Raw genomic sequence first — 22,723 nt, 5'->3', positions numbered from 1 at the left:
ACGCCATCAATTTCATCATGCGGAATCTTCTTAGGTACGCCCATTCCTCGAAGTCTCCCCTAAACGCAGTTGCCGTAAACATATCACAGGAGGCTAGAGAACACAGTGGGAATCCAATGCGTACCAAAAGCGATGAAGCCGGAACCGGGGAGAAGAGATAGCATCACTCCGCTGCGTGCGTGCCCTACCGAGTGATTTCGAACAGTCGCGGGGAATGTGTTTCGGGCTACGCAGACAGAGCACGCCAAGGCATTCCACACATGGCCAAACCGAAATTCAGGCTAGAGTAAGCGATTATATGGACGAATTTTTAAGCAGTGAAGGAGGTGTTCTATATTGTGAAGGTGTTCTTGTATAAAGAAGAAATGGCATTCATAGGAAAAGACATCTCGAGAGTTCGCGAAGCTTGATTGGCCACCGTAATTTAACCTTCTACGTTTCAATGTTTGTTCAGCGCATAGTTCGTATTTTCGTTTCAATTCAACGGCTTTAGCATCAAGCGTAAAAATAATTCTGAAGTCTGCACCTGCGGCAAAAGGGCATTATATGTGAAGAAAGAAGTATTCAAGGTAGCTGCGCAGCTCGAATATTAGACTAGTGGACGCAAAGAAGTGATCCATGGGTACTACATTCTAAAAACTTCTGATCTTGGCTATCAGAGCTATGCCTAGATAAAAGATTATAGTGGAAAAGAAAGTATATTAGTCCCGAGCCTCTTTTATTCCATCAAGAGTTCGAAATGGGCATGGCTGATCGGATCGGTTTGGTGATAAAAAGTAGTGGATTTCGTATATATAGGGTTTGGACCTGATAAAAGTACGCCGAATTCACTTTTCGAAGTACGGTTTTAACTGAGAAAGGCCTGCATTTCTGACTTTCAAGGAATAACTAGCTGGATGTTGAATGCGAGTTACACTCACTTAAAGTTGAAAATGAACAAAGTATGGAAGCCAGGGGCATGATGCGATGATGGTATTGTAGGATAAACTGCGCAGTTGTGCGATTTGATGCATGTTTTGTTAGCTTACACGCCTCTTCAGACCGGGAAGCATCATCTCCTAGACGTCTTCTAGCTAAGCACTGTTTCTTCACTATCATCGCCTACTTAAAGCAGATAGTCGGCTAATTGGGTTAATCAAATGCATGCAGGACGATGACACGAAACCACGAATGACCATCACGAAAAAGTATGTTTTGGCTACCGCGACAATTAAGCGGCAGTTCCATCGGTGCCATCAACACAAATGCCACAGATTGCTCCGCCCTCACGCTCGACGCAGCGTGATAACCCAATCATAACTTGCCAACCTAGTTACTCGAAGTGAATTTCCGCTTCCGTTTTTCTCCGCCTGCTACCTCATTTATCTTAAGTTACTCTTTTAATGAGGGTAGAAATATTTTCTTCAAGCATTGCTCCAAGTACTACCGTTTGCACTTTAATTACTGGTAAACAAGCTGTACAGGTTGACAAAATACAGAGATAGACTTTAAATGACTTTTGACCACACAGGATTGCTGCATTATGTCACCGAAAAAAGCCAGTATTTAAATCGGTCAAAATATTATTCCCTGAAAAAAAAAAAAAACGAATGCAGCGTCCTGAAATAAAAAGCGGAAAAAGTCCGCGGATTATTCAAGACATTAAAAACCGAAAATTCCAACGCTTACGTATATAGTATGTCGTGAGAATTATCGATCTGTAGCTCTGTATATTAACTAGGTAATTTCATTCATTTGACTTTGCTAAGAATTGTAGCATTAAGTGGTGAAAACCCGTTGTTTTCATGAAGACGCCTCAAGAGTTTTAAAACTCTATTTTAAGAAGGGAAGCGATGATTTCTAGTGGAAAAGCCTTGAATATTTTCGTGCACAGATTTTGTCTCTAAAAAGGCGCCCTTGATGTATATCCTGTGCACAACGGAATCTTTCTCAAGCATGCAATCTCATCGCCAAAATTTAACTGAGTAGACTCATAGCATGGCTGCTGAAAGGCTTTTATCATTTCGCACGTGATATCTTGTTCGCAAAAAACTTTTTTTGCGTCGGAGTTACTAGAGCACTACCTCCACAAATTACGGCATGGCCATGTTCAAAATCAATAAGAACATATGCGTTTAAAGGAATATCGGCACCTAATTTTAGCTTCATGTTTCTTTTTTCCCGTCAACTCATGCATAAGATATGAGTATAGATGGATCATCACGTGCTATCGGCTACGAACGCTAAAAAGTTTTATTGAATTGCGTCTTCCATGCTTTTGCGATTTCTGTCTGACGGACCGAACGATGTCTGTGACCTGTAATGTGGGTTTAGATCATGTGAGCATTGAATAAAAAAGTTGCAATATAACCGCTGACATGTTGTTCACTGTCATTTCGGATCTTGAATTGGGCTGGCCTTAGTGCGTACGGAGTTCTGTTATTCTTCTGTTATTGAAGCTGGGCAGCGGTTTTGGTTTAGTTGCTTATTTTCGATGATGGAGGAGCCGCGGTTACCAGCCGGTTCTCTTTCAGCTGTACAGCGCGTTCGGCGCCTCACGCCGATTTTTGAGCTCTACGTACGCCGCATTCAGCCGCTTCTCTTTTTAGAGCCGCATAGCGCACCCGGCGTCCTTAGCTGCTTACACCTTTGGACGCGCCCCGCGACTTGCCCGTTTTTTTTTCCCCCGGCGACGCGTTTGGCCGTTGAAAACGCGCCGCGCGTTATATAGACGCGGTCGCGCGCTCAATTTGCTGCATACGGCCACAAGACGAAGGCGCGAGAAGCGCATATAAAAGTGCATGTTCGACGGCACGCAATAAATCCTGCAACACTATATTCTAGGCGAAAGGGAATAGCCGCTACCGCATGAACAACTAGGCGAAGAACTAGAAACAACCCTTGAGAAGAATACAAAGCAATTCATGTTCAAGCCCAAAAAGACTTCAGGCATTCTACCCAGAAGACTATCAGCCACAGTGCGCACTCTGTGCCATACAGAGGGACCTATACCACATGGTATGGCCCTGCCAAAGCAACACTGCAATAAAAGGGATAAAAGAACCGAAGATTGAGCAATGGGAGGAAGTGCTGTCAAGCTCAGACCCGAAAGTTGAGCAGGAGCTGACCGACTGGGATTGAGCGGTAGCAAGATATAGTTGACTCTAGGAATAGGGGGACCGACCACCAATTTCAGTTCTAAATAAAATTTGTCATCATCACCAGCAGCAGCCGCACGGTCGCTTCGGTTTCACCAGCTGCGCATTTTCGTGGGCGAAAAGCACTCCATGCGGACCTGGCGCACGGCCGCGTAAATCCGACATCGTCGAGCCTTCCGATCTACTTACTCATCCGGCTCTATTCCACGGCTAGGGATGAATCACTACTGCGGACGAGCAGTTGGAAGCGCAGAAGGAATGGATGAAGAAGCACAACTACTACATGATAATAATAATAATAATTGGTTTTTTGAGGAAAGGAAATGGCGCAGTACCCGTCTCATATATCGTTGGACACCTGAACCGCGCCGTAAGGGAAGGGATAAAGGAGGGAGTGAAAGAAGAAAGGAAGAAAGTGGTGCCGTAGTGGAGGGCTTCGGAATAATTTCGACCACCTGGGGATCTTTAACGTGCACTGACATCGCACAGCACACGGGCGCCTTAGCGTTTTTCCTCCATAAAAACGCAGCCGACGTGGTTAGGGCGTTCGACTACTACTACATGGACAAAAATGATTTTGCGCATTATTATCTTTGCCCCTCATTGACCACATTAAGCTACAATAAACTATTTGTCGTATGCCGTAAAATGGTAATGGCATGATCGGTCTCCTGCTCTACCTTTATCATCGTAGCAAAACTAAGTGCATGCAGACGTCGCGGTAAGAGGCGCCGAGACCGACGGCCTGCTCATTCATTATAACTTTCCAGCGTATTCCATCACTCAGGGCACGTCTCGATGTTCTAACATCGCACATCTGGAGATATCAGCCGCGATGGCCTTTTTCAGCAGTCTCCAATTACAATTGAAGCGCAGCAAGATCCTTCCTTATTCGGCAGTGGCCTCTTTGTTTTTCTGGCTACGGGCGAAGGCGCGCGAAGCGTAGTTGAGGTCGATGTTGCGTGGAGGGATTGGGTTCGGACCGGCACGGCCGGAGACTGAATAGCGAGAGCCGGAGTGTGCTGAAGAACACTGTACAGTTTATGTTACATATTTACAGTAGTCAAATTCCGCACGTGAGAGCACCTGAAACAAGGCGAGAAGTGAGCACGCACTACACAGGTGTCTGGCAGCTTTAATTAAGTTTGGTATCTCCAGGTTTAGCTGTGGAAAGGAGTTCGAAAGGACGTCCAGTCGGCGGGTCAGTCGTGGATCCAATCTTGCGGCGCCGCCCACACAGGAGGGCGTGACCTGTGCCCTACCGTAGCTTTTCCGGTGGCGACGATGCCACCGTTACGCAGCACTTCTGGCGGTGACGCTGATTCTCTGCCCGGTCAACTAGACTCCTGTGGAACCCGCCTTTTGACCACGGTGAACTTGGAGCCCCATTTCTAGGAAGGTCATCACCTCCGAGGAGGTCGTCATTCACTGTCCGCAGCTACGTGTAGTAAAAGATGGTTTGCTTCTCCTACCTTCACTTTGTCAGTAGAGGGAATATGGGTCCTTTAGTTTTTCCCCGGCGCCATCCGGCTGGCGCAGCCATGTGCCATTGTGGCTCAGGGCGGCCCCGAATTGGCTCACCGGCGAGGTGGAGCAGGGCCTCTTTCTTCCCGCAACAAGGAGAAGGGATCTTTTCTGCTATCCCCGGCGCCACCGTGGCTACGCGGGTATCGACACCACGCCGACGCTTTTTTCCTGCCTCACCCGTGAGCCCACCCACAGGACAGCCCGCGTGCAGTTCCACTCGGGCTGGCGGTCAACCTCCAATCATTACAGCGTGCAGCTCCTTTGCTGTGCCAGACGTGGTATTACCGTATCAGCAAGAGCCAGTAGCCGAGACTCGGCTGATAGGTTGAAGGAACGCGTTGTGTGTCCCTTAATGACCTTATAAATGGCCTCATCATGTGCTCTCCTTAAAGCCCTCCACCATCATGAGCGCAACAAAAAATGTAGCCTCTTTGCAGCACCTGCACGTCAATGGCGATAAGAGCTCAACTGCCTTCCTTATTCACAGAAGGTAGGAATGATAACGAGACAGTGTTGCGGCCATTCTAAAATAAGGTGCGAGCAATATTCGCTGCTGGTTGTATTTATCGGCACTCCCAGTACGGCCTCTCAATATGGGGGATGACGAAGGGTCTGAACAGGCCTTATTTCGTGCACCCATGAATCCGCAGAATTACCTGAGCTTTCTTGACAAGAGTGCAGTCAATGTTGTTACGAGGATGTGCATTTCATCGGCAGGAAATAATTTATTAAACTCCAGCAGTCGCCATTGCCCGCAAGTACGTAATTATTCGCCATTGGGAACAACCACAGCCTCCTACCCATGCCTGTATGTTGTGCCGTGATTCTGTTTTCATCTCAAACATACTTGAGTGGCCTGTTTCGTTGCGTAATGTAAACAAAGGAGATAATGTAGGCATGCGAACCTGAAGCTTAAAAGCTTATGTGAACACTCATACCACGTTCATTCATTGCATGTGATTTCCAAAATTAACTGTATTATACTCAGTTTGTTGTTTCAAATGGAATAATACTGAGGAAACTTCGCACGGTTTGAGCCAGGCATATCATACAATGGTTGTGGAGGCACACTTGTAAGCTATTCATCAGCGCAGAAAAAAGTGCCACAATTTCCACTAAGCCCATATCTGGGCATTTTTATCGTTGTGCGACCACTTCCTACCGCAAATACGAAATCACTGCAAAATTGACCAATATTACATTTATTTATTTCAACCCGCTGACACTGCAACACCTATCAGGAATTATTAGACCAAACTCTTTCATTCTGTAAAAAAGTTTCGTGTTACGCTCGCACCGCTTCATGTAAGCCGAACATATATAGGTAACAAAAAATACCCTTTCCGTGCGAACGCTAGTGCCAGGTGCGTCTTAGCACAGAACTTGTAGCAAAAGAAGCATTGCGTTATACCCGACAAAAAGTTATTCAAACGTCCTTAGACGCAGACCGCGAACGCAAAGATTAAAAGGAAATACCCGAGTTAAGGACCGATCGAATTAATGTAGGCACACTTGACGCCTTCTTCACTTTCCTCAAAACCAATGAGGACCGGAGGACGTGCATGCCCCACAGAGTGGTTCATGCTGTGCAAGCTGGCGTGGCTCGCTATGATATGCGTAGGGTGCCGTATCCTGTTCACCTCCGGTTCTCTTTCTTTGCTTTGCCGCTAATGCCTGCTAAGGCACTACTAGCTAAAACAAGCAAAAAAGAGGCGTCGTGCTTCGCGGCGAGAGCAGTAAGAAACGCAGACGTAGGAGAGAGAACTTGATGAGCTCATAATGTGGCGCAGGCAAAAAAAAAATCCTTCCGACCACATTCTTCCTGCCAGACCTTACGTTAAGAGTGTTCTATGCTGAAATTCAGACGCCACGCGCCTAGCCTGAAAAAAATTTATAATCGGAGTTACTGCCCTGTTTTGCGCATTTTTCTCCGCTCTGTTACTTTCTCTCTCTTTAACGGTCCCTCGGCACAGGAGAAGTATATAAGCTTCCCCGACTCACATAGACTTCAGCAGCCCCTGGTTTCCCATCGGTACAAGTAGCATAGCCATGGTAAGTGAAACTAGTCCGTGTGCCAAGAACTTTGTGCGGAAGATCTGACTATTGGTATTATTGCTTTAGAGACCATTTCAACTGTTCTAACGTGATTTAGACCTACCAATGATCTGAAATAGAGGATAATCTTTCCATTTTATTGTGCCCTTGTAAAATCTGCATGACGTAAAATGTTACACTACACCACCGGTCGTAGAAAAATTATTCCCAGAGTACATTCTCTGTCATTAGGCGATTTTATGTAAATAAATGGCGACTTTATGCAGCAATCTAGTCGTTTTGCAGTTGTCTAGCGTAGACAGAAAAATTCAAGAACGCAGTAATCACCGCCAGTCGCTGTTATTAGCCTGCACTCGCTTTTTGCTGATACTTAAGCCAGTGGCCACATTCGAAAGTTTGGTTAACTTGGGATTCATCCAATTTCACCCCTGATGTAAACTTGCCGACAGCCGGTGGAAATCGTAATACATCTCTTTGCCGCACGTCATGAACAGAATCTCACTCCTCGTATATAAATACTTAGCCTTCTTAACAAAGAATCTTGTGAAATTTTTTGCAAAATCCCAAAACCGAAATGATTGAATTATAAGTGGCACACTCATCACACGTTCCCTCGCTAATTTTCAGTTCCGTGTCTGCGTCGTCCTGGCCCTGGCCACCAGCGCCTTCGCTGGCTTCCTTCACGGTAACCTCCATGGTGCCTACACCCTCGGAAACGGTGTTGGCCTGGCCAGCTACGGTCTCAGCCACGGAATCGGCTACTCCGGCCTCACCGGCTTCGGAGTGGGCCACGGTGTCACTTATGGTCAAGGGGCCAGCTACGCCGTCGCTGCCCCAGCCGTTGCTCGTACCGTGTCTACCACCTACCAGGCTGCTCCAGCCGTGACCGCTGTTCACGCTGCCCCGGCTGTCGCCTCCTATGCTGCTGCTCCAGTCGCCACTGTTGCTGCTGCCCCAGCTGTGTCCCGCGTCACCACCTACCAGTCCGCCCCAGTTGTAGCCGCTGCTCCAGCTGTCGCCACTGTAGCCCATGCGGCTCCAGCTGTTACTAGCGTCTACCAGTCCGCCCCTCTTGTTGCCTCCACCCCAGCTGTTGCCACTTTTGCTGCTGCCCCAGCTGTCTCCCGCGTGACCACCTACCAGTCCGCCCCAGTTGTTGCCGCTGCTCCAGCTGTCGCCACTGTGGCCCATGCTGCTCCAGCTGTGACTAGCGTCTACCAGTCCGCTCCTCTCGTTGCTTCCGCCCCAGCTGTTGCCACTGTGGCTGCTGCCCCAGCTGTTTCTCACTTCACCACCTACCAGGCTGCTCCAGCTGTGACCAAGGTCTTCCAGTCTGCTCCAGTCGTTGCTGCTGGCCCAGCCGTGGCCACCGTCGCCGCTGCTCCAGCCGTCGCCTCCTATGCTGCCCCAGCTGTGACCCGCGTCACCACCTACCAGTCCACCCCAGTCGTGGCCGCTGCCCCAGCCGTCGCCACCGTTGCGCACGCTGCTCCAGCTGTCGCCACCACCACCTTTCACCACGCCCCAGCTGTCGCCACTGTTGCCCACGCTGCCCCAGTTCTGGCCGCTTATAACGCCGCCCCAGTCTACGGCTACGGTGTTGGAACCCTCGGATATGGTGCCGGCCACTACGGCCTCGGCCATGGTTTTGGCGTGTACGGCCTGAACTATGGCTACGGTCTTGGCACTCCCTTCGACTACACCAACCTCCTCCGCAAGAAGAAGTGTAAGTATATGGCTGCGAATTGTGCACTAAGAAATCATCATGTCTATATTTTAACGTGTTCTAACTCTGATCTTTTATTCTTTTGCAGAAATTATTATACGGCTCATACAATAAGGGATGTTAAAGAAGAAATGAAGTCAATATCGGCATTTGGGAATTCGAACTTTGGCTCCAAAAAGTTTGAAATAAATGTTTCAAGTGTACAAAAAAATGGCCCTTACGGGCAGTTGCTTCCATATGACGATGTGTAAAAGAGAGGATTACAGTGGGGCTTCTTTATGCGCTTTAGTAGATATCCACTGAAGGTATAAAATATTTTGGGGCTTCATACAAACAATTAAATTTTGAACCATGCTGTGAGCATATATTTAGGTTCTGACACTACGCCCGCCGGCGCGACCAAATCTTTATTCGCCGCTCTTCATGCTTCTTTTGAACGGGGACCAATGGAGCCACGCAATGTAGGCTTGCCGAGTCGCAGAGCTGTGGCTCGGAGCTCAGCTTGTGGCGCTTGGTGTGCACGTGGGCGTGTTTAAGCGCGGCAGGGCAGAGAACGACTGAAACGGTGGTCGACATAAAGAAATTTCACACTAATTTGTGTTGTATTTGCTGGGACTGCATCACTGGGCGTAACAGTAGCGAGGACGAGCCACTGTGGTCCTTCGGAAACCGTTATCGAAACACATTAATTGCATTTTTTTATCGTTCATTCGAAAGAATGCTCAGACCATAGTTAACTCTCAGCCTCTTGGAGATATACGGTCGATTGGAGCGTTGCTGGAAACGAAGCGTTGCGGGAGCGCTCCTATGACAGCCAGCTCCTTCCACGCTTTTCATCGCTCTGGTGACGACCTCACTTCCATCGCGGAGCACTTCCCAGTATTATAACACACTATCCATCTGCTGTACCTCCACACCTGCGCCACTGGTCCCCATAGCAAATCGTTTTGAGGAAGCCCGAACAGGTGGAGAGTCGATGTGGCTCCGTATATGAGGAGAATAGCGAAAGGGGGAAAGTAGCAGAAAGCCGCTTTGGCGGCTAAAGCGCAGCGGCGGAATAGAGTACTGCGAAAAGATGAGTCCTCGACGCGCTCTGTGTGTTCGAGGAGCGAAATCGTGCCTGCCGATTGCATTGCGTCGCGCCAGAGAGGCGCTCCTCTCTTTCTCCGTGATCGGGTCTTACCCCACAGCACTGTCAAGGTACAACTTCACTTGTATGCAGCTACTGTGAGGCTATACCTGAATTCAACCCTCGACGTTACTTCTGTGAAGTCCACAGATGGGTCCCCCACTTGCCTTCATAGGAGTTAGTATACGGAAGAGAACAAAGGCAAAATATTTAACACCGATAACTGAAAAGAATAGCAGCTGTAAACAGGTAACGAAACAAAACTAGTCGGCTTGTCTAACGGTGGCCTACACTCACATGTCTCATCATGCAACTTGATCAAACTCACTCACGTAAAAACACTTTTCACTACTGCTGTACAGGTGGGGTGCTTTGCTTCTGGGTTTTATTTTTACCGGCATTCGAGGGAATAGAAATGGGGTGATATTTTTCGAGCTGAAATCGGGATGAGAAGCGGATAATTTAGTATTATCTTCCATAGTTTGGGCTTTTTAAGTTCATTCTTGCTTGTCTGCTAGACATGAAGTCCCCTTTCTTTGCTCAGTATTTCATGAAAGAACATGGAAAATCGCAGATTGCGGAAAAAGTTGCTTACCGGTGAAGAATGTTTTTTCTACTGTGTTACAAATATTGAGTTATCTACGTTACTAGTCTACTAGGAAGCACTACAGCGTCTGAGGAAGACATTACTTGCACAGTGCGAAAACATTCAACATCATTGCGAAGACTTTAAACGCGCAAGGTACTTGGATCATGGTATTGTTATCATTTCATACAGTAACTCCGACAAGGCGCCCTCATGGTAGTCATATTTTCACCTGTGGCTTATAAATCGTCCTTTTAGAACTCATGCTCAATTTCATCCACTCATAAAAGCTAGCGCACAAGGAGGTTTAAACCGCCTAGTTGACGGTAGAGATCGCTCTGGAATAAGCAGTGTATGTCCACAAATTTTCTCGCGGTGTCTTCAGCTCTGTAAATCAGAAAAGCATCACATTGCAGACTCGTTTTCTCGGAGAAATCAGGTTTAACCAGTTTTTGAAGAAATATGTGCAGGGTCCGAGAATCGCGTAAAATAAGGTAATACCCGAAAAGGAGGGTTATTATGTACAACCTACTCAAAAGTACGAAGTGCACTCACGTTAAGCGTCGTATGCGGTAAGTATCGGTTGTCAACGGCGTCGTAAAGAAAATCCCTCAGCTGTTAATAGCAACATTCGCCCTTTAGTTTGAATGTGTTCTATACAGAATCCTGTTTGGTAGGACAGAATTTACCAAAGAGTCTCCGGGTTTCCGGATTCGGCATTCTCTGTCACAGCTAAACAGGTTATTTGGTCACCCAGAGCCCTGTCTGCCTCGTTGACCCACTTGGTCGGTCGGTCGGTCGGTCGGTCGGTCGGTCGGTCGGTCTCAAATAAAGATGGCGCATCCCCACTACGGGGGAGTGGCTAAGCCAGAGGCGGTGAATTGCTGTAAACAGAAGCGTTTAGAAGGGTTAGAAGGGGGAAAGGAGTAGTAATACGGTATAGGCTGACAGATTGGATGACACAGTGACAGGGGTCTGTTAACTTAGAGATCGAAGACGGGACAATGGCTTTATGTGCACATTAGTATACAACGCATGTAATGTTTCAATTTCGCACTGACTGAGAGCGTGAATAGACAAAAGAAAAAAAAACTCAGACTGGGAGTCGCTGCTTTCCTGAAGGAAATTTCGCACAGCAGCAATAAACTTCTGCTGCTTCGTCCAAGCAAAGAAGCCCCAATGGAAAGAACAACCGCAGAGGACGAAAGCATACCCAATTGATAAAGGGAATTTGCAAAAGTCGCTTCCTCAGATGAGAGAAGCGGCGGCATAACAACAGGAAGGGATCTATTTTCTCAGGTTCGCCACAAAAAGGGCACAGTGGGGAAACCGCCAGACCAGCTCTGTGAAGGTAGAAATTTAGCAGAGGAACCCAGCAACGCAAACGCGTGAAAGATACCGTTGTTGTTGTTAGCCTGTCAAAAGATGGCACATACAACACTGGGGGATCGGCCAAGAATCTGGTGACTATTCACCTGTATTCAGGTAATTAAAACGAAAAGCACGCGTGAAAGCAACACCGGAGGGTTCTTCCTTAGGAACAGAAAAAGGATGAACGTTTTTACTTCAATATTAGTAACAATTATAATAATAATAGAGAGGAACTACATGGAACAGAATTATTAAGCCGAAATGTAATAATTGAGAGGAAAGAAAATTTTGCAACCCTTAGCATGGCAGTCGGTGAGATTCTAGCAGGAGATTTAGAACAGCGGTACAAACAGATCTGTGGCTGAACCCGAATGTGGTGGCGCCAAATGATAGCAAGAGCGGGCTTCTTAAACTAAGGCCAAGGGGCTGCAAGGGCTCCTCCAGCAACCTTCTTCTCAAAGAGGTGTATCGGCGACAACAGAGCAAAAAATGCTCAATAAATTCAGGCTCATGGCAAAATGCACAAAGGGGCGCAAGCGCCAAACCCGACCTGTGTAAATAGAAATTTAGAGGAGGTATACGGCACCGCAGCCTCGTCAGAGATACTTCAAGCTGCCGAGATCGACAAACTTGCCTGTTTCAAGAAGATCTGAGGTGTTGATAATCCGCCGATGTTACAAGTACCGATGTTACAAAGATACCGTGTTCTCCTTCAGAATCCTGTTAGATCTTCTTCATCGTCCGTCTGCCGCCTGAGCACACACATAAGTTTTGCTTCTGTGCCGCGAGTTTCTTACCTGCGGTCTTCAAGGGCATCATAAATCCTTTTTGGTTCCTTAAAACGAAACGAGCAATAATACTCACTAATAAGCAATAGTAAATGCCCCAGGGAACTCTCCACCATCAGCCAGGAGAAGCCAGAGCAGCTTTGGTATTGTACTAGATGACTACTTGTGCTTGAAAGAAACGCTTGGGCTATGTATGACATCTCATCAGATATCATGAGTATTTAAAATCATAACAGGTCATTTAATGATTATATATTAACTTGAAATTGGTTGCCCAGATGCTTCGTATTTAGTTTCTGCCACCTATTAAAATTTAACTGGGTCCATTCACCTCCTTAATTTAATGATTAATGAGTGCAAAATATTGAAAATCATAGTATTTTAATGCGGTATCATTAGAAGCTTCATCGTGAAGAAAATTTGTGGTCGAAAACTAAATTCGGTGATGAGTTAGAGGGAAGGGACGTTACCGGATCGGAGTATTCTCCTGGAGGGAAGGAGTTGACGTGACCGGACCGGAAGTGGTGTTCCAGAACGGAAGGAATTTCAATTGGAAGAAACACGAAACAACTAGCCCCCAAGCAAACGCTGCTGAATTTGCTTCTGGAATCGGTGCACTGATAATGCCGAAAGTAGGGTGACGTCTGGTGCTTGCTTTCACTGTGAGGGATGTTTATGGGACACATTTCGCCACCGTGCTAAGCATGGCGCATTTCGGTGATCACGTGACGAGCTACAGCTCGTGTCTCGCGCTCCGTTCGTCTTCTTTAGGTAGAAAGCGCTCACAAATAATCACTTGACCACCTCCTCCACACTCACCCAGGCATTCTCACACCTTGTGAAACCTTTATCGTCGTTGGGTCGGACGCGCGGTCGTGAGGCGCCGCCAAACACTTTAAAAAACGCCGGGAAGTGAGAGCCGCAAACATTAGATGGGCTGAACACCGCGAACGCGCTCTAGGGAAGCTTCCCGCAAGCGCACTGCCCAACAGCATCGAAAAGCGTGCTCCCCAACATATGATGAACAAAAAATCACAATGTTTATGCCATGCTGATTATTGTCGGAAAATTTATAACATGAACTTATAAACATGAACTTTATGACATGAATTTATATCGCTCACTTATGCGTAACGTAGTGTAAACGTTGTCGAATTTCTTTCTTCTCAGGTAAACATCTGCAAAAGTTCAGAAAACAGTTCGACAGAATCGCTGTCTTGTTCCAAAGCTGAGCGTGATACCCGAGTTGCCTAATCTTTCATTGATCATTTTATTTAAGTTTTACACTGCCCCTCCTCCTAACCACGGAACGGCAAAAAAATGGATTTTTTTAACTTGTGCTCTTTCTGTTTTATTTTTGCGTCTGAAGTCTGCCGTTTATTCTTGGACAGTTTCAATATTTGATGAGGCTGATTATAAAGTGCAGTCACAGTTTCGCCCATTAACGTTTACCCGAGAGCTTTGACGATAAGTTTGTGATGTGGTAGTTTTTGTGCAAAGCACCACCTTCAGCCACGCTGCCGAGTCTGCATTTCGGCTTCCTTCTTTTGGCCTTTTAGAATTCTTTGGTCTTTACTACGAAAAATTATTCGTTGCACGAAGGAGAACCAACTTTAAGAAGCCTGCTGTGGTCATGTACTCAAAATCTTTTACGAACCATCCCAGTTGCTTTAAAATACTGTTATTTGCCTCAATAAAAGAACCTTATATATATAATGCCCCCCAACGGTACCACTTCTATAATGCTAGAGTAATCGTAACGCCTGGAGTTAAAAATAACAAAGACGCATGAAAGAAAAAAAAAACAAGAAAAATGTTTTGTGACACGGACGACTGCCTCGTCTAACACTGATAAATTTACCAGGGCAAACGAACAGACCAGGAATGCAAAAATTACCTGAGCTTCTGAAAACGCGTGTGTCATGCGTTGGACTATTCTTCTGGGATGGCACTTGAAGTTACTGTGGAGAAAGCTGAATTACGAGAAAGCTTTCGACTTAGTCAAAAACTGAGCGGTCATGCGGCCATACGGAGTCTGGGTGTGTATGAGGCTCATGTAAAAAATACCTGAAGATATCTGTAACGGCTCCACAGCGACCGTAGTCCTCCGAGATGTCAGCAATCAAATTCCAATAAAGAAGGACGTCAGGCAGGGAGACACGATCTCGCCAATGCTATTCATTAAGAGGTCTGGATTGGGAACAGATGGAAATAAGGGTTAATGAAGAAGACCTATAGTAAGCTCGGATTCGCTGATGACATTGCATTGCAAAGTAACTCAATGAATGATTTGCTCTTCAAGATCAATGGCAATGAGGGGCATTGCTGTAGGGAGGGTTTAAATTAATAGGCAAGAAACCAAACCAACGTTCAGCAGACTCATAAGAAAACGAGAGGTCATGATTCTTAGTGAGGAGCTTGAAGAGAAAAAGGACTACATCTACTTTGCGCAGGTAGTCACTGCAGGATCTGATCACGAGAGTGAAATGACTAAAATAATAAGGTTAGGGTGGAACACACTTCGCATTTTTTCTCAGATTATGAATGGCAGTTTACCAGCATCTCTCAAGGGAAACGTGGACAACCGCTGTATTTTATCGCTACTCACTCATGGGACAAAGAAATGGGCGCTTACGGAACCGGCTCAATTTAAATTGTGGACAACGCTGCCAGCTATGGAAAGGAAATTGAATGGTATAACTTTAACGGACAGGAAGAGGGCAGAGTGGTTATAGGAACAAACGCGGCTAAATGACATCCTAATAGAAATCAAGAAGAAATGGGCTTGGGCAGGGCATGTAATGCGAAGATAACCGATGGTTTTAGGGGTAACGGACTGGTTGCCAAGACAAGGGAAGCGTAGCAGGGGGCGGCAGAAAGTTAGGTGGGCGGTTGAGATTAAGAACTTCGAGCATATAAGATCGCTGCGGCTAGCACAGGACAGGGTTAATTTGGAAGATATGGTAGAGCCTCTTCCCCTGCAGTGGCTGCAGTCAGACTTATGTTGATTACGTATGTTATTGATGACCTGAAGCATTTCAGTCAAAAGGTTCAAGTAGCATGTTCATTCTCACCGCCGCGGTCACCATCCTATCATATCGCTGAAATGGCTGCCCCTTCCAGTGCTGCACTCAATTCTGTCTACTCTACGCATCCCCATTGTACTGGCTCTGAGGTCTTTAGCTCTATGCAATAAATGCCGTGGAGGAGTGCTAGTGCAAGGGTATATAGTGCCATTCAAAGCGGACTCGAGCACACATGCAGGAAAAAGGGCTCAGGAGCGGACTTTGCGTCATGCGACAGGTCTGTGTAAGCCAAACCCTCTTGAAGCCCTTCTCTGTCTACTTTCTTTAACCGGACGCGTCGAAGTAGGCAGAATTTTACGGCCGAGACACTGCCCTAGCCAGTAAAATGTGCCGAGTGCCTTCAGTTGCGGCCTGGCTGTCTCCTTCCGACGGCGTAATCCCTTATACGCAGTCCACCTGAAGCAGTTGCCTTGATGAAGCCCATCCAAGGTCACCGACCAAAGCGGCCAGAACAGAAAGATGAGACAACGACAGCGGCGATGAGATAAAGAAATAATTAGGGGGAGAATATGGAGGCATACTGTCAGAGATTGAACGATGAGATAAACGTAGGGAGGCTGCCTGCCGGGCGCTATCGGTACCGGGAAGGCCATTGGCTACGTCAGTCTGTCTAATAGCTTCTGTGCTCCCCCCCCCCCCCCCCCCCCCCCCCAGGGGCTGCAGCTCGAAAGCTAAGACCTCGGTGAGAAAGAGCTCGGCCAATATCCCTACATATTTTAGAGCCGGTGAAGCCAAATGAAAAGCATAGATGACGTCGTCATATCACGTGTCAAGAATATTTCAGCAAATGCCGCAGGTCACTGATGGGCATTTATTTCGTCTGGTATTTATAACGGCCTCGCAATGTTGGATTTTCTTTATAGTCAAAAAATTAAAAGTATATCGCTTGTCTATACGTAGCAGACAATAATGAAGAGACAGCCGTTTTCACAACAAGCAAGGTTTTTGATCCAAAACAGTGAGTTTAAATAAAAGTGGCCTTGAAGGCACCTATTTCGTTAACAAACCGCGCAGGAGTCCTAATTGTTTCTCGCTCAAAACTAGCTTCGGATAAACAAGCTGGTGTTGTTAAGGACTGGGATGTCAACACGAAACCAAATGAAAAGTAGCCACTTTGCGATGGAGGTTAATAAGCACGTGAGCGCATGTGGAAAGGAAACAATGTAGTGTTAGGCAGTAGTCTACTATTGCGCTCTTCCAAGCGGCTTTTTGAATGCTTTTTGAAACACAACACCCACGTGTACACAAACGCTACGAAACAAGGCGCGAAATTTAGTGCTTATTTAGTGTACCCTAGACAGCTAGAAACAGAGGAGAAAACAAAGCGCTTTTCACTGCACTCATCGGATTGGCGACATGGTGTCTTGGGGACGCGGTCTCCTTTCGCTTCATACGGAGCAGCATCTCGGTAGCAGTAGCATGTTTGAGATCCGAATGTTCTAAAAATGGCTCCGCAACCTCGAAAGATATTTTTACCCCTGATCATCCTCTCATCTGTTCTGCGGAAAAAAAAGCTGACACTGGAAGCAGTGCGCGTGCAGGGTAAAAAATGAGTGAAGTGCTGACCCCTGTTACATGCGTAATGAAGCATAGCCTTTCCCTAAATTCTGTGCTTGTCCCTTGACGAAAACGTGCATCAGTAAGATCACTTTATCTTAATTACCTGAAAGCCTATCGCTTACTCAAGCTTCTTACGGCAAGAACCGCGTCATCCTCTTTCCTTTTGTTGCTGAAAGTGATGCGGGGGTATCTCTTCAGAAAGCGAAAAATGTGGGCATCTCTTTTGGGCAACATATTGTAAGCACTTAGCGGTTATAATCCGCGCAGTGTGCAGAACAACGAATACAGGTGAGCGTCGCAGTGAAAATCGAGCTTGCGAATACAGTGTTCCGTATTCAGATGCAGGATCCCACACACTCGCTGCGATGAAACTCAAAAAGGCTGAAGACAGCCATCGCGGCGGCGTAGCTCTTAGTGGAAAGGAGTTTTTCTAGCTACGAGGAAATTTACGAAAACATTATTCGAGAATCTTTTTCTTTAGTATTATTGTTCTTCTCACCATGCCAGGTCAAGTCTGAACCGGACGCCCGAGAGCGTACAAGGCGGAGTCAGGTACGTGCCTTCCTCGCGTGTCGTCATTGTCTTCTCGAAAGCGCCCTGCGGAGTATATAAGGGCCGTTGCGCACTCAGAAAGTCAGCAGCTACTGGTACACCGACAGCTCAACTCTACAAACATGGTAAACCTGGAATTTAGTGCCGTATTTTACGACTCTATTTTCGTCTTCGCAATGACTACAACAGTTTCCGAGCTAATTGTTTAATTTTGAGTAATAGTTCTAGTATTACCGTAGTAGATGATGGTAAATTTATTTATTAGGTTTATTCTGTAAGATGAACGCAGACGATGACCGAACGAAAAAGGGAGGTTTGAGCGCCTTGCAAAAAGTTGATTGAGCAGGTTTTTACTCATATGGCGGGCCGCATATTAGGTTAAATAGCATATACGAAAAGAATCACAGATGAAACTTATCTTCAGTAGACTTTTAGTTTCATTTCCATTAAAAACACTGTTGCATATCGTAATAGCGATGTACAATACTGAGCCTTTTTATCGCGCAATCTTGCACTTCCGGATACACATTTTAAATTTTGGGTGTTTCGCGACTGCAGTAAACACATTTTTAGAGAAATGAACTCACAATGTATTCCGGAAATATTTTTACTTAGCGATGCCGGACTTAACGTAGCAGATTCTTTGATGAAAGCTGGCCGATAAATAGATGGTTTGCATGCTATTTACAACGTTTCGTATCTTCTTATTAAGACTGAAACAAAACCTTACGGCGCAGAGTGTTTGGAAACGTAGCGTTGGGGTTTTACGATGTACTTTTCGTGAAAATGGAGCGCAGAACAGACGCATTCAGGAGTTTTTGATAACGAGAAACAGTGCAAGCTCATTTGAGATTAATTCTCGAGGTAGGGTCTCTCTCACTATAACATATTGCGCATGGTCCTTACTTATGCTTATACTACTTCATAAAACAGCCGTTACATGCTCATCATCTACATAAGCTCTCCAAGTAACCCTGGCTTCTTCGCTGACTCGCGGTATATAAAATAAAAGTTGCTCTTCCTGTGAGGAGCCTTCCACAGTTCTGAGAATTATAAGGCTGGAATGACCTATTAATCAGAAGCTTTCAGCAATATTTCCACTATGCTCTACAACATGTAAAGGAAATTATTAATATTCAAACACCTTTATGTCGCAAAAAGGAAAGCAAGAATAAAATGCTTACAAATCTTAAATCATTTTCCTCCATAGAGAATGTGAGACCTCGTTGTAGCATCGGTTATATCTGAAAGCATTTCCTTCAAGAATTAGAGAGTGCTGCTACACGCTATTCACAAAAACAACTGCAAACGCATTTCGCAGTGATGGAGCGAAGGGTGTTTCGGAATTAATATTCATAATTTTTTGTGCTGTTGTGTTCATTGAAGTCATCTTCTCATTATGCTGTCACGTCGAGTGACTTCTACCATATGGCGGCCTTAATATTTTGAGGGTTAACTTTGTCACCTCACTTCACAATACACAAATCCGGTTTTACTTCCATTCCAACCGGAAGGATACTGATGACTCTTGCTATTGCTTCTAAACACCATGTCGATAGCACCTGCTATTAGAAGGGAACTAAATTGAGCTGCGGATAAAAAAAGATGTGGATGGCGTGCAGAAACTGATTTCCATGTCCAGATTATTTCTATGACATCAGACCTCATGTACTGAAGGTTCGAGCAGGACACCAGAAATGTTTTTGGTCTTTACTTTCAGATCCGGGCATCGATCCTTCTGGCTGTGGCAGCCAGCGCCTTCGCTGGTTACCTGCCCCACTCTTACACTGTCGGCCACGGAATCGCCGGACTGAACTACGGCTTCGCCCCAGCTGCCGGCGTCGCCGTTGCTGCTCCAGCAGTCACCGGGACCGTCTCTACTTCCTACCATGCTGCTCCAGCTGTGGCTACCGTCGCTGCTGCCCCAGCTGTGCCCCGCGTCACCACCTACCAGTCTGCTCCAGTCGTGGCTGCTGCCCCAGCTGTTGCCACCTATGCTGCTGCCCCAGCTGTGTCCCGCGTTACCACCTACACACAGGCTGCTCCAGTCGTCGCCGCTGCCCCAGCTGTCACTAAGGTGTACCAGTCTGCTCTAGTTGTGGCTGCTGCCCCGGCTGTTGCCAACTACGCTGCAGCTCCAGCTGTGTCCCGAGTGACCACCTACACACAGGCTGCCCCAGTCGTCGCCACTTTCCCAGCTGTCACTAAGGTGTACCAGTCTACTCCAGTTGTGGCTGCTGCCCCCGCTGTTGCCACCTACGCTGCTGCCCCAACTGTGTCCCGCGTGACCACTTACACTCAGGCTGCTCCAGTTGTCGCTGCTGCCCCAGCCGTCACTAAAGTGTACCAGTCTGCTCCAGTTGTGGCTGCTGCCCCAGCTGTTGCCACCTATGCTTCTGCCCCAGCTGTTGCCACCTATGCTGCTGCCCCAGCTGTGTCCCGTGTGACCACTTACACTCAGGCTGCTCCAGTCGTTGCCGCTGCCCCAGCTGTCACCAAGGTTTACCAGTCTGCTCCAGCGGTAGCTACTTACGCTGCCGCCCCAGTCGCCACCGTCGCAGCTGCCCCGGCTGTTACTCGCGTGACAACCTTCCACCAAGCCGCCCCAGTTGTGGCTGCTGCCCCTGCTGTCGCCACCGTTGCCGCGGCTCCAGCGGTGACTAACTTTGCCACTACCACCTACCAGGCTGCCCCAGCTCTGACCACCGTCCACGCTGCTCCAGCTCTCGCTACTGTGCCCACCTCTCCAGCTGTTGCCACCACCACTGTCCACCACGCAGCTCCAGCTCTGGCCACCTTCGCCGAGGCTGCTCCGGTCTATGGATACGGTGTTGGCACCCTAGGCTATGGTGCTGGACACTACGCTCTCGGACACGGCATTGGTGTCTACGGCCTGAACTACGGCTACGGTCTTGGCACTCCCTTCGACTACACCACCCTCCTGCGCAGGAAGAAGTGTAAGTCTGCCTTATTTAATGTAGCATTCAAGACAAATGAGCTAATCAGAATAGAAAGATTGTATTTGGCGTTATGAGCGCTCGTCTCAATGTGGAATATGACGCGGAAAGGTACACTCAACATGGTAGTTCTGAATTCTTGCTGGTGCCCTCCAGCGGCATTACTTAAGGTGACATCTCATTAATGAAATCATATTTTGTCTTTTCAGAAATATCTTATCCTGAATGGCAGGATGAGATGCACAGTATCGAGATTGCAAGTCGTCGGCTATAATGTCAAGAAAGAATTCGACTGAAAGATCCGAAAAAGAAATAAAACAAAGTATTTTATCCATTTCATGTTACTCTTTGTTTCAAAGTTCTTAGCATTATTTTTTATGTGGAGTTTATCATGCACGCCTCCGGCGGAATGTTAAGCAGAGGATGCAAAAAAAATTGAAGCTACATTATAAAAGTTGTCTCGTGGTCGGCGGTGTGCTTTCGTTGGCCTAAGACGTTTCATGGCACTTCTGCGGTCATCAGGCCTTTTCCTTCGACATATGCAGTTGGCTCACAAGCCTAAACATCTGTGCACCGGCTAGGAGTTTACACTATATCACTTTATACCACTATGTTGGATGAATCTCTAGCGCCGCGAACTGCATATTACCATCGCGGAGCTGCTAGTGGATCTCCAAAAACATCAGGAAGAGTTGTACCGCGCGTGCATAAGCACACACGATTTTAGCGCGTACCTACTTTGCACGTAATAATCGTTTGTTTGGTTAATATGATATAAAATCCACATTAAAGGCAAGTAAGAACCTACTATGTTATTTACCTCGCATGAAATTCACATACGGTATTGTCCACTATATGATCGCTATTTAAATGGCCCTCATGAAATTCTTTGTCTAAAATAAAGTTTTGACATAAGAATTTTGTGAAAGGTACAATTTTAAGCGAGATAGAACATCACTATAATTTTTGCTTTAGTAAAAATTAGTGCCAAAGATAATCAACGGGGAATTCCACACAAGTCCACCTCATTGGGTTTGAAGAACAAAAGTTGAGAATATCGGGGCCAACCAACATTCATATTAGCCCATCATTTTGGACCCACTCGGCCCCTTCTGCAGTGTCGACTGAGAGATGAGAGAGGAACAGCAGGGAGTGGCCTTCGTATCTCCATTGTTCTTAGGTGTCGGAGTGCTTTCTCCTATGCAGAGTGGAGTGTCCCTGGAAACTTGTGAGCTGGATGTGCCACGATTCGACGTCACGCCTCTTGACGGAATTATTCTCCACGGCTAACACGTTCACTTCTTCGAAGGTGACCTTTTGATCGGAGCGCTCAGCTAGGTGGTTGCGTTCCGTGTTCGTTGACCGGACGTCAGTTTTGTGTTGCCCGATTCTCCGATTAAGGGTTTTGTCTGGCTGAAGTATGATACTGGGAACTCGGAATATGGAATTTCACAGAATAGCACCCAGTTATTTTACTCCGCTGACGCGGTCTTTTGGCCGCGGTATAAAATGGTGACCATGGAAACGGGTTTGTGGGCTACGCAGATGCATGTGTCCGTAGAATGCATGCAAGTGTCTCGTTGGCATCCCTCACGTACGGAAGCACAATGCGACAGAGTTTCTGTGCTTGAAGTCTAGAGTCTTACGGAAACCCGTCTGGTCGGGATGGTACATGACGAAAGAAGAAGGCGCCGACCAAAAGAAAAGATGGGATGACGTTTCGGCTCCCCCACGGGAGCCTTGTTCACAACGCTCACAATGAACAAGGCTCCCGTGGGGGAGCCGAAACGTCATCACATCTTTTCTTTTGGTCGGCGCCTTCTTTTTTCGTCAGTTTCTGTGCTTGGGTGATAACTGGTCGCCCTGTCCTCCGGGCCTGACAGCGGCAAATCATTGTGGGAAGTCATCGTTGCGTAGATCGGCGTACACCCTCACCTCTGTTATCTCTTCGCTTTAGAGGAGCAGATAGTCTTGGCTCTCGTCAAAACACTGGAGACGACGGAGGTCTCATGCTCAAGGGGATGACTGTAATCAAATTTGAAGTAGCGGTCCGAAGGTGCCGGATTTAAAATTCTTACACACAGATTGAAAGACACTCGCTTAATACGGTTCATAAAAGGTGGTGAGCCTAGCCTCATGCGTTCGCTGGTAAGAAGCAGTTCTGATACATCGCAGTGTAAACAGCTGATGATGACGACGCGAGCATTTCTTTTTGTTGCCTTTTCTACCTAATACCACTTTTTAAATTG

At 46.8% G+C, this 22,723-nt stretch overlaps 1 protein-coding gene and 1 pseudogene across 2 annotated transcripts in view; both read left to right on the top strand.

Annotated features, from left to right (window-relative positions):
- The window catches only part of LOC144121415 (uncharacterized), a 30,320-nt pseudogene extending 21,671 nt beyond the window's left edge, over positions 1–8,649 (top strand). Inside the window, exons 2-3 of the transcript XR_013312615.1 lie at positions 7,547–8,445; positions 8,534–8,649. The product of XR_013312615.1 is annotated as an uncharacterized LOC144121415 (transcript). The remainder of the gene's footprint in view (positions 1–7,546; positions 8,446–8,533) is intronic.
- An 8,968-nt stretch (positions 8,650–17,617) lies between these two features.
- LOC144121382 (uncharacterized) lies at positions 17,618–20,813 on the top strand. The gene is made up of 3 exons (XM_077654578.1): positions 17,618–17,642; positions 19,238–20,474; positions 20,684–20,813. Coding segments are annotated over exons 1-3 (1,242 nt in total). The 5' UTR covers positions 17,618–17,639; the 3' UTR covers positions 20,686–20,813.
- Positions 20,814–22,723: the final 1,910 nt, after the last annotated feature.

This window comes from Amblyomma americanum, chromosome 2, assembly GCF_052857255.1.
Source record: "Amblyomma americanum isolate KBUSLIRL-KWMA chromosome 2, ASM5285725v1, whole genome shotgun sequence".
Taxonomy (NCBI): domain Eukaryota; kingdom Metazoa; phylum Arthropoda; class Arachnida; order Ixodida; family Ixodidae; genus Amblyomma; species Amblyomma americanum.
This window is presented reverse-complemented; position numbering and strand designations above follow the sequence as displayed.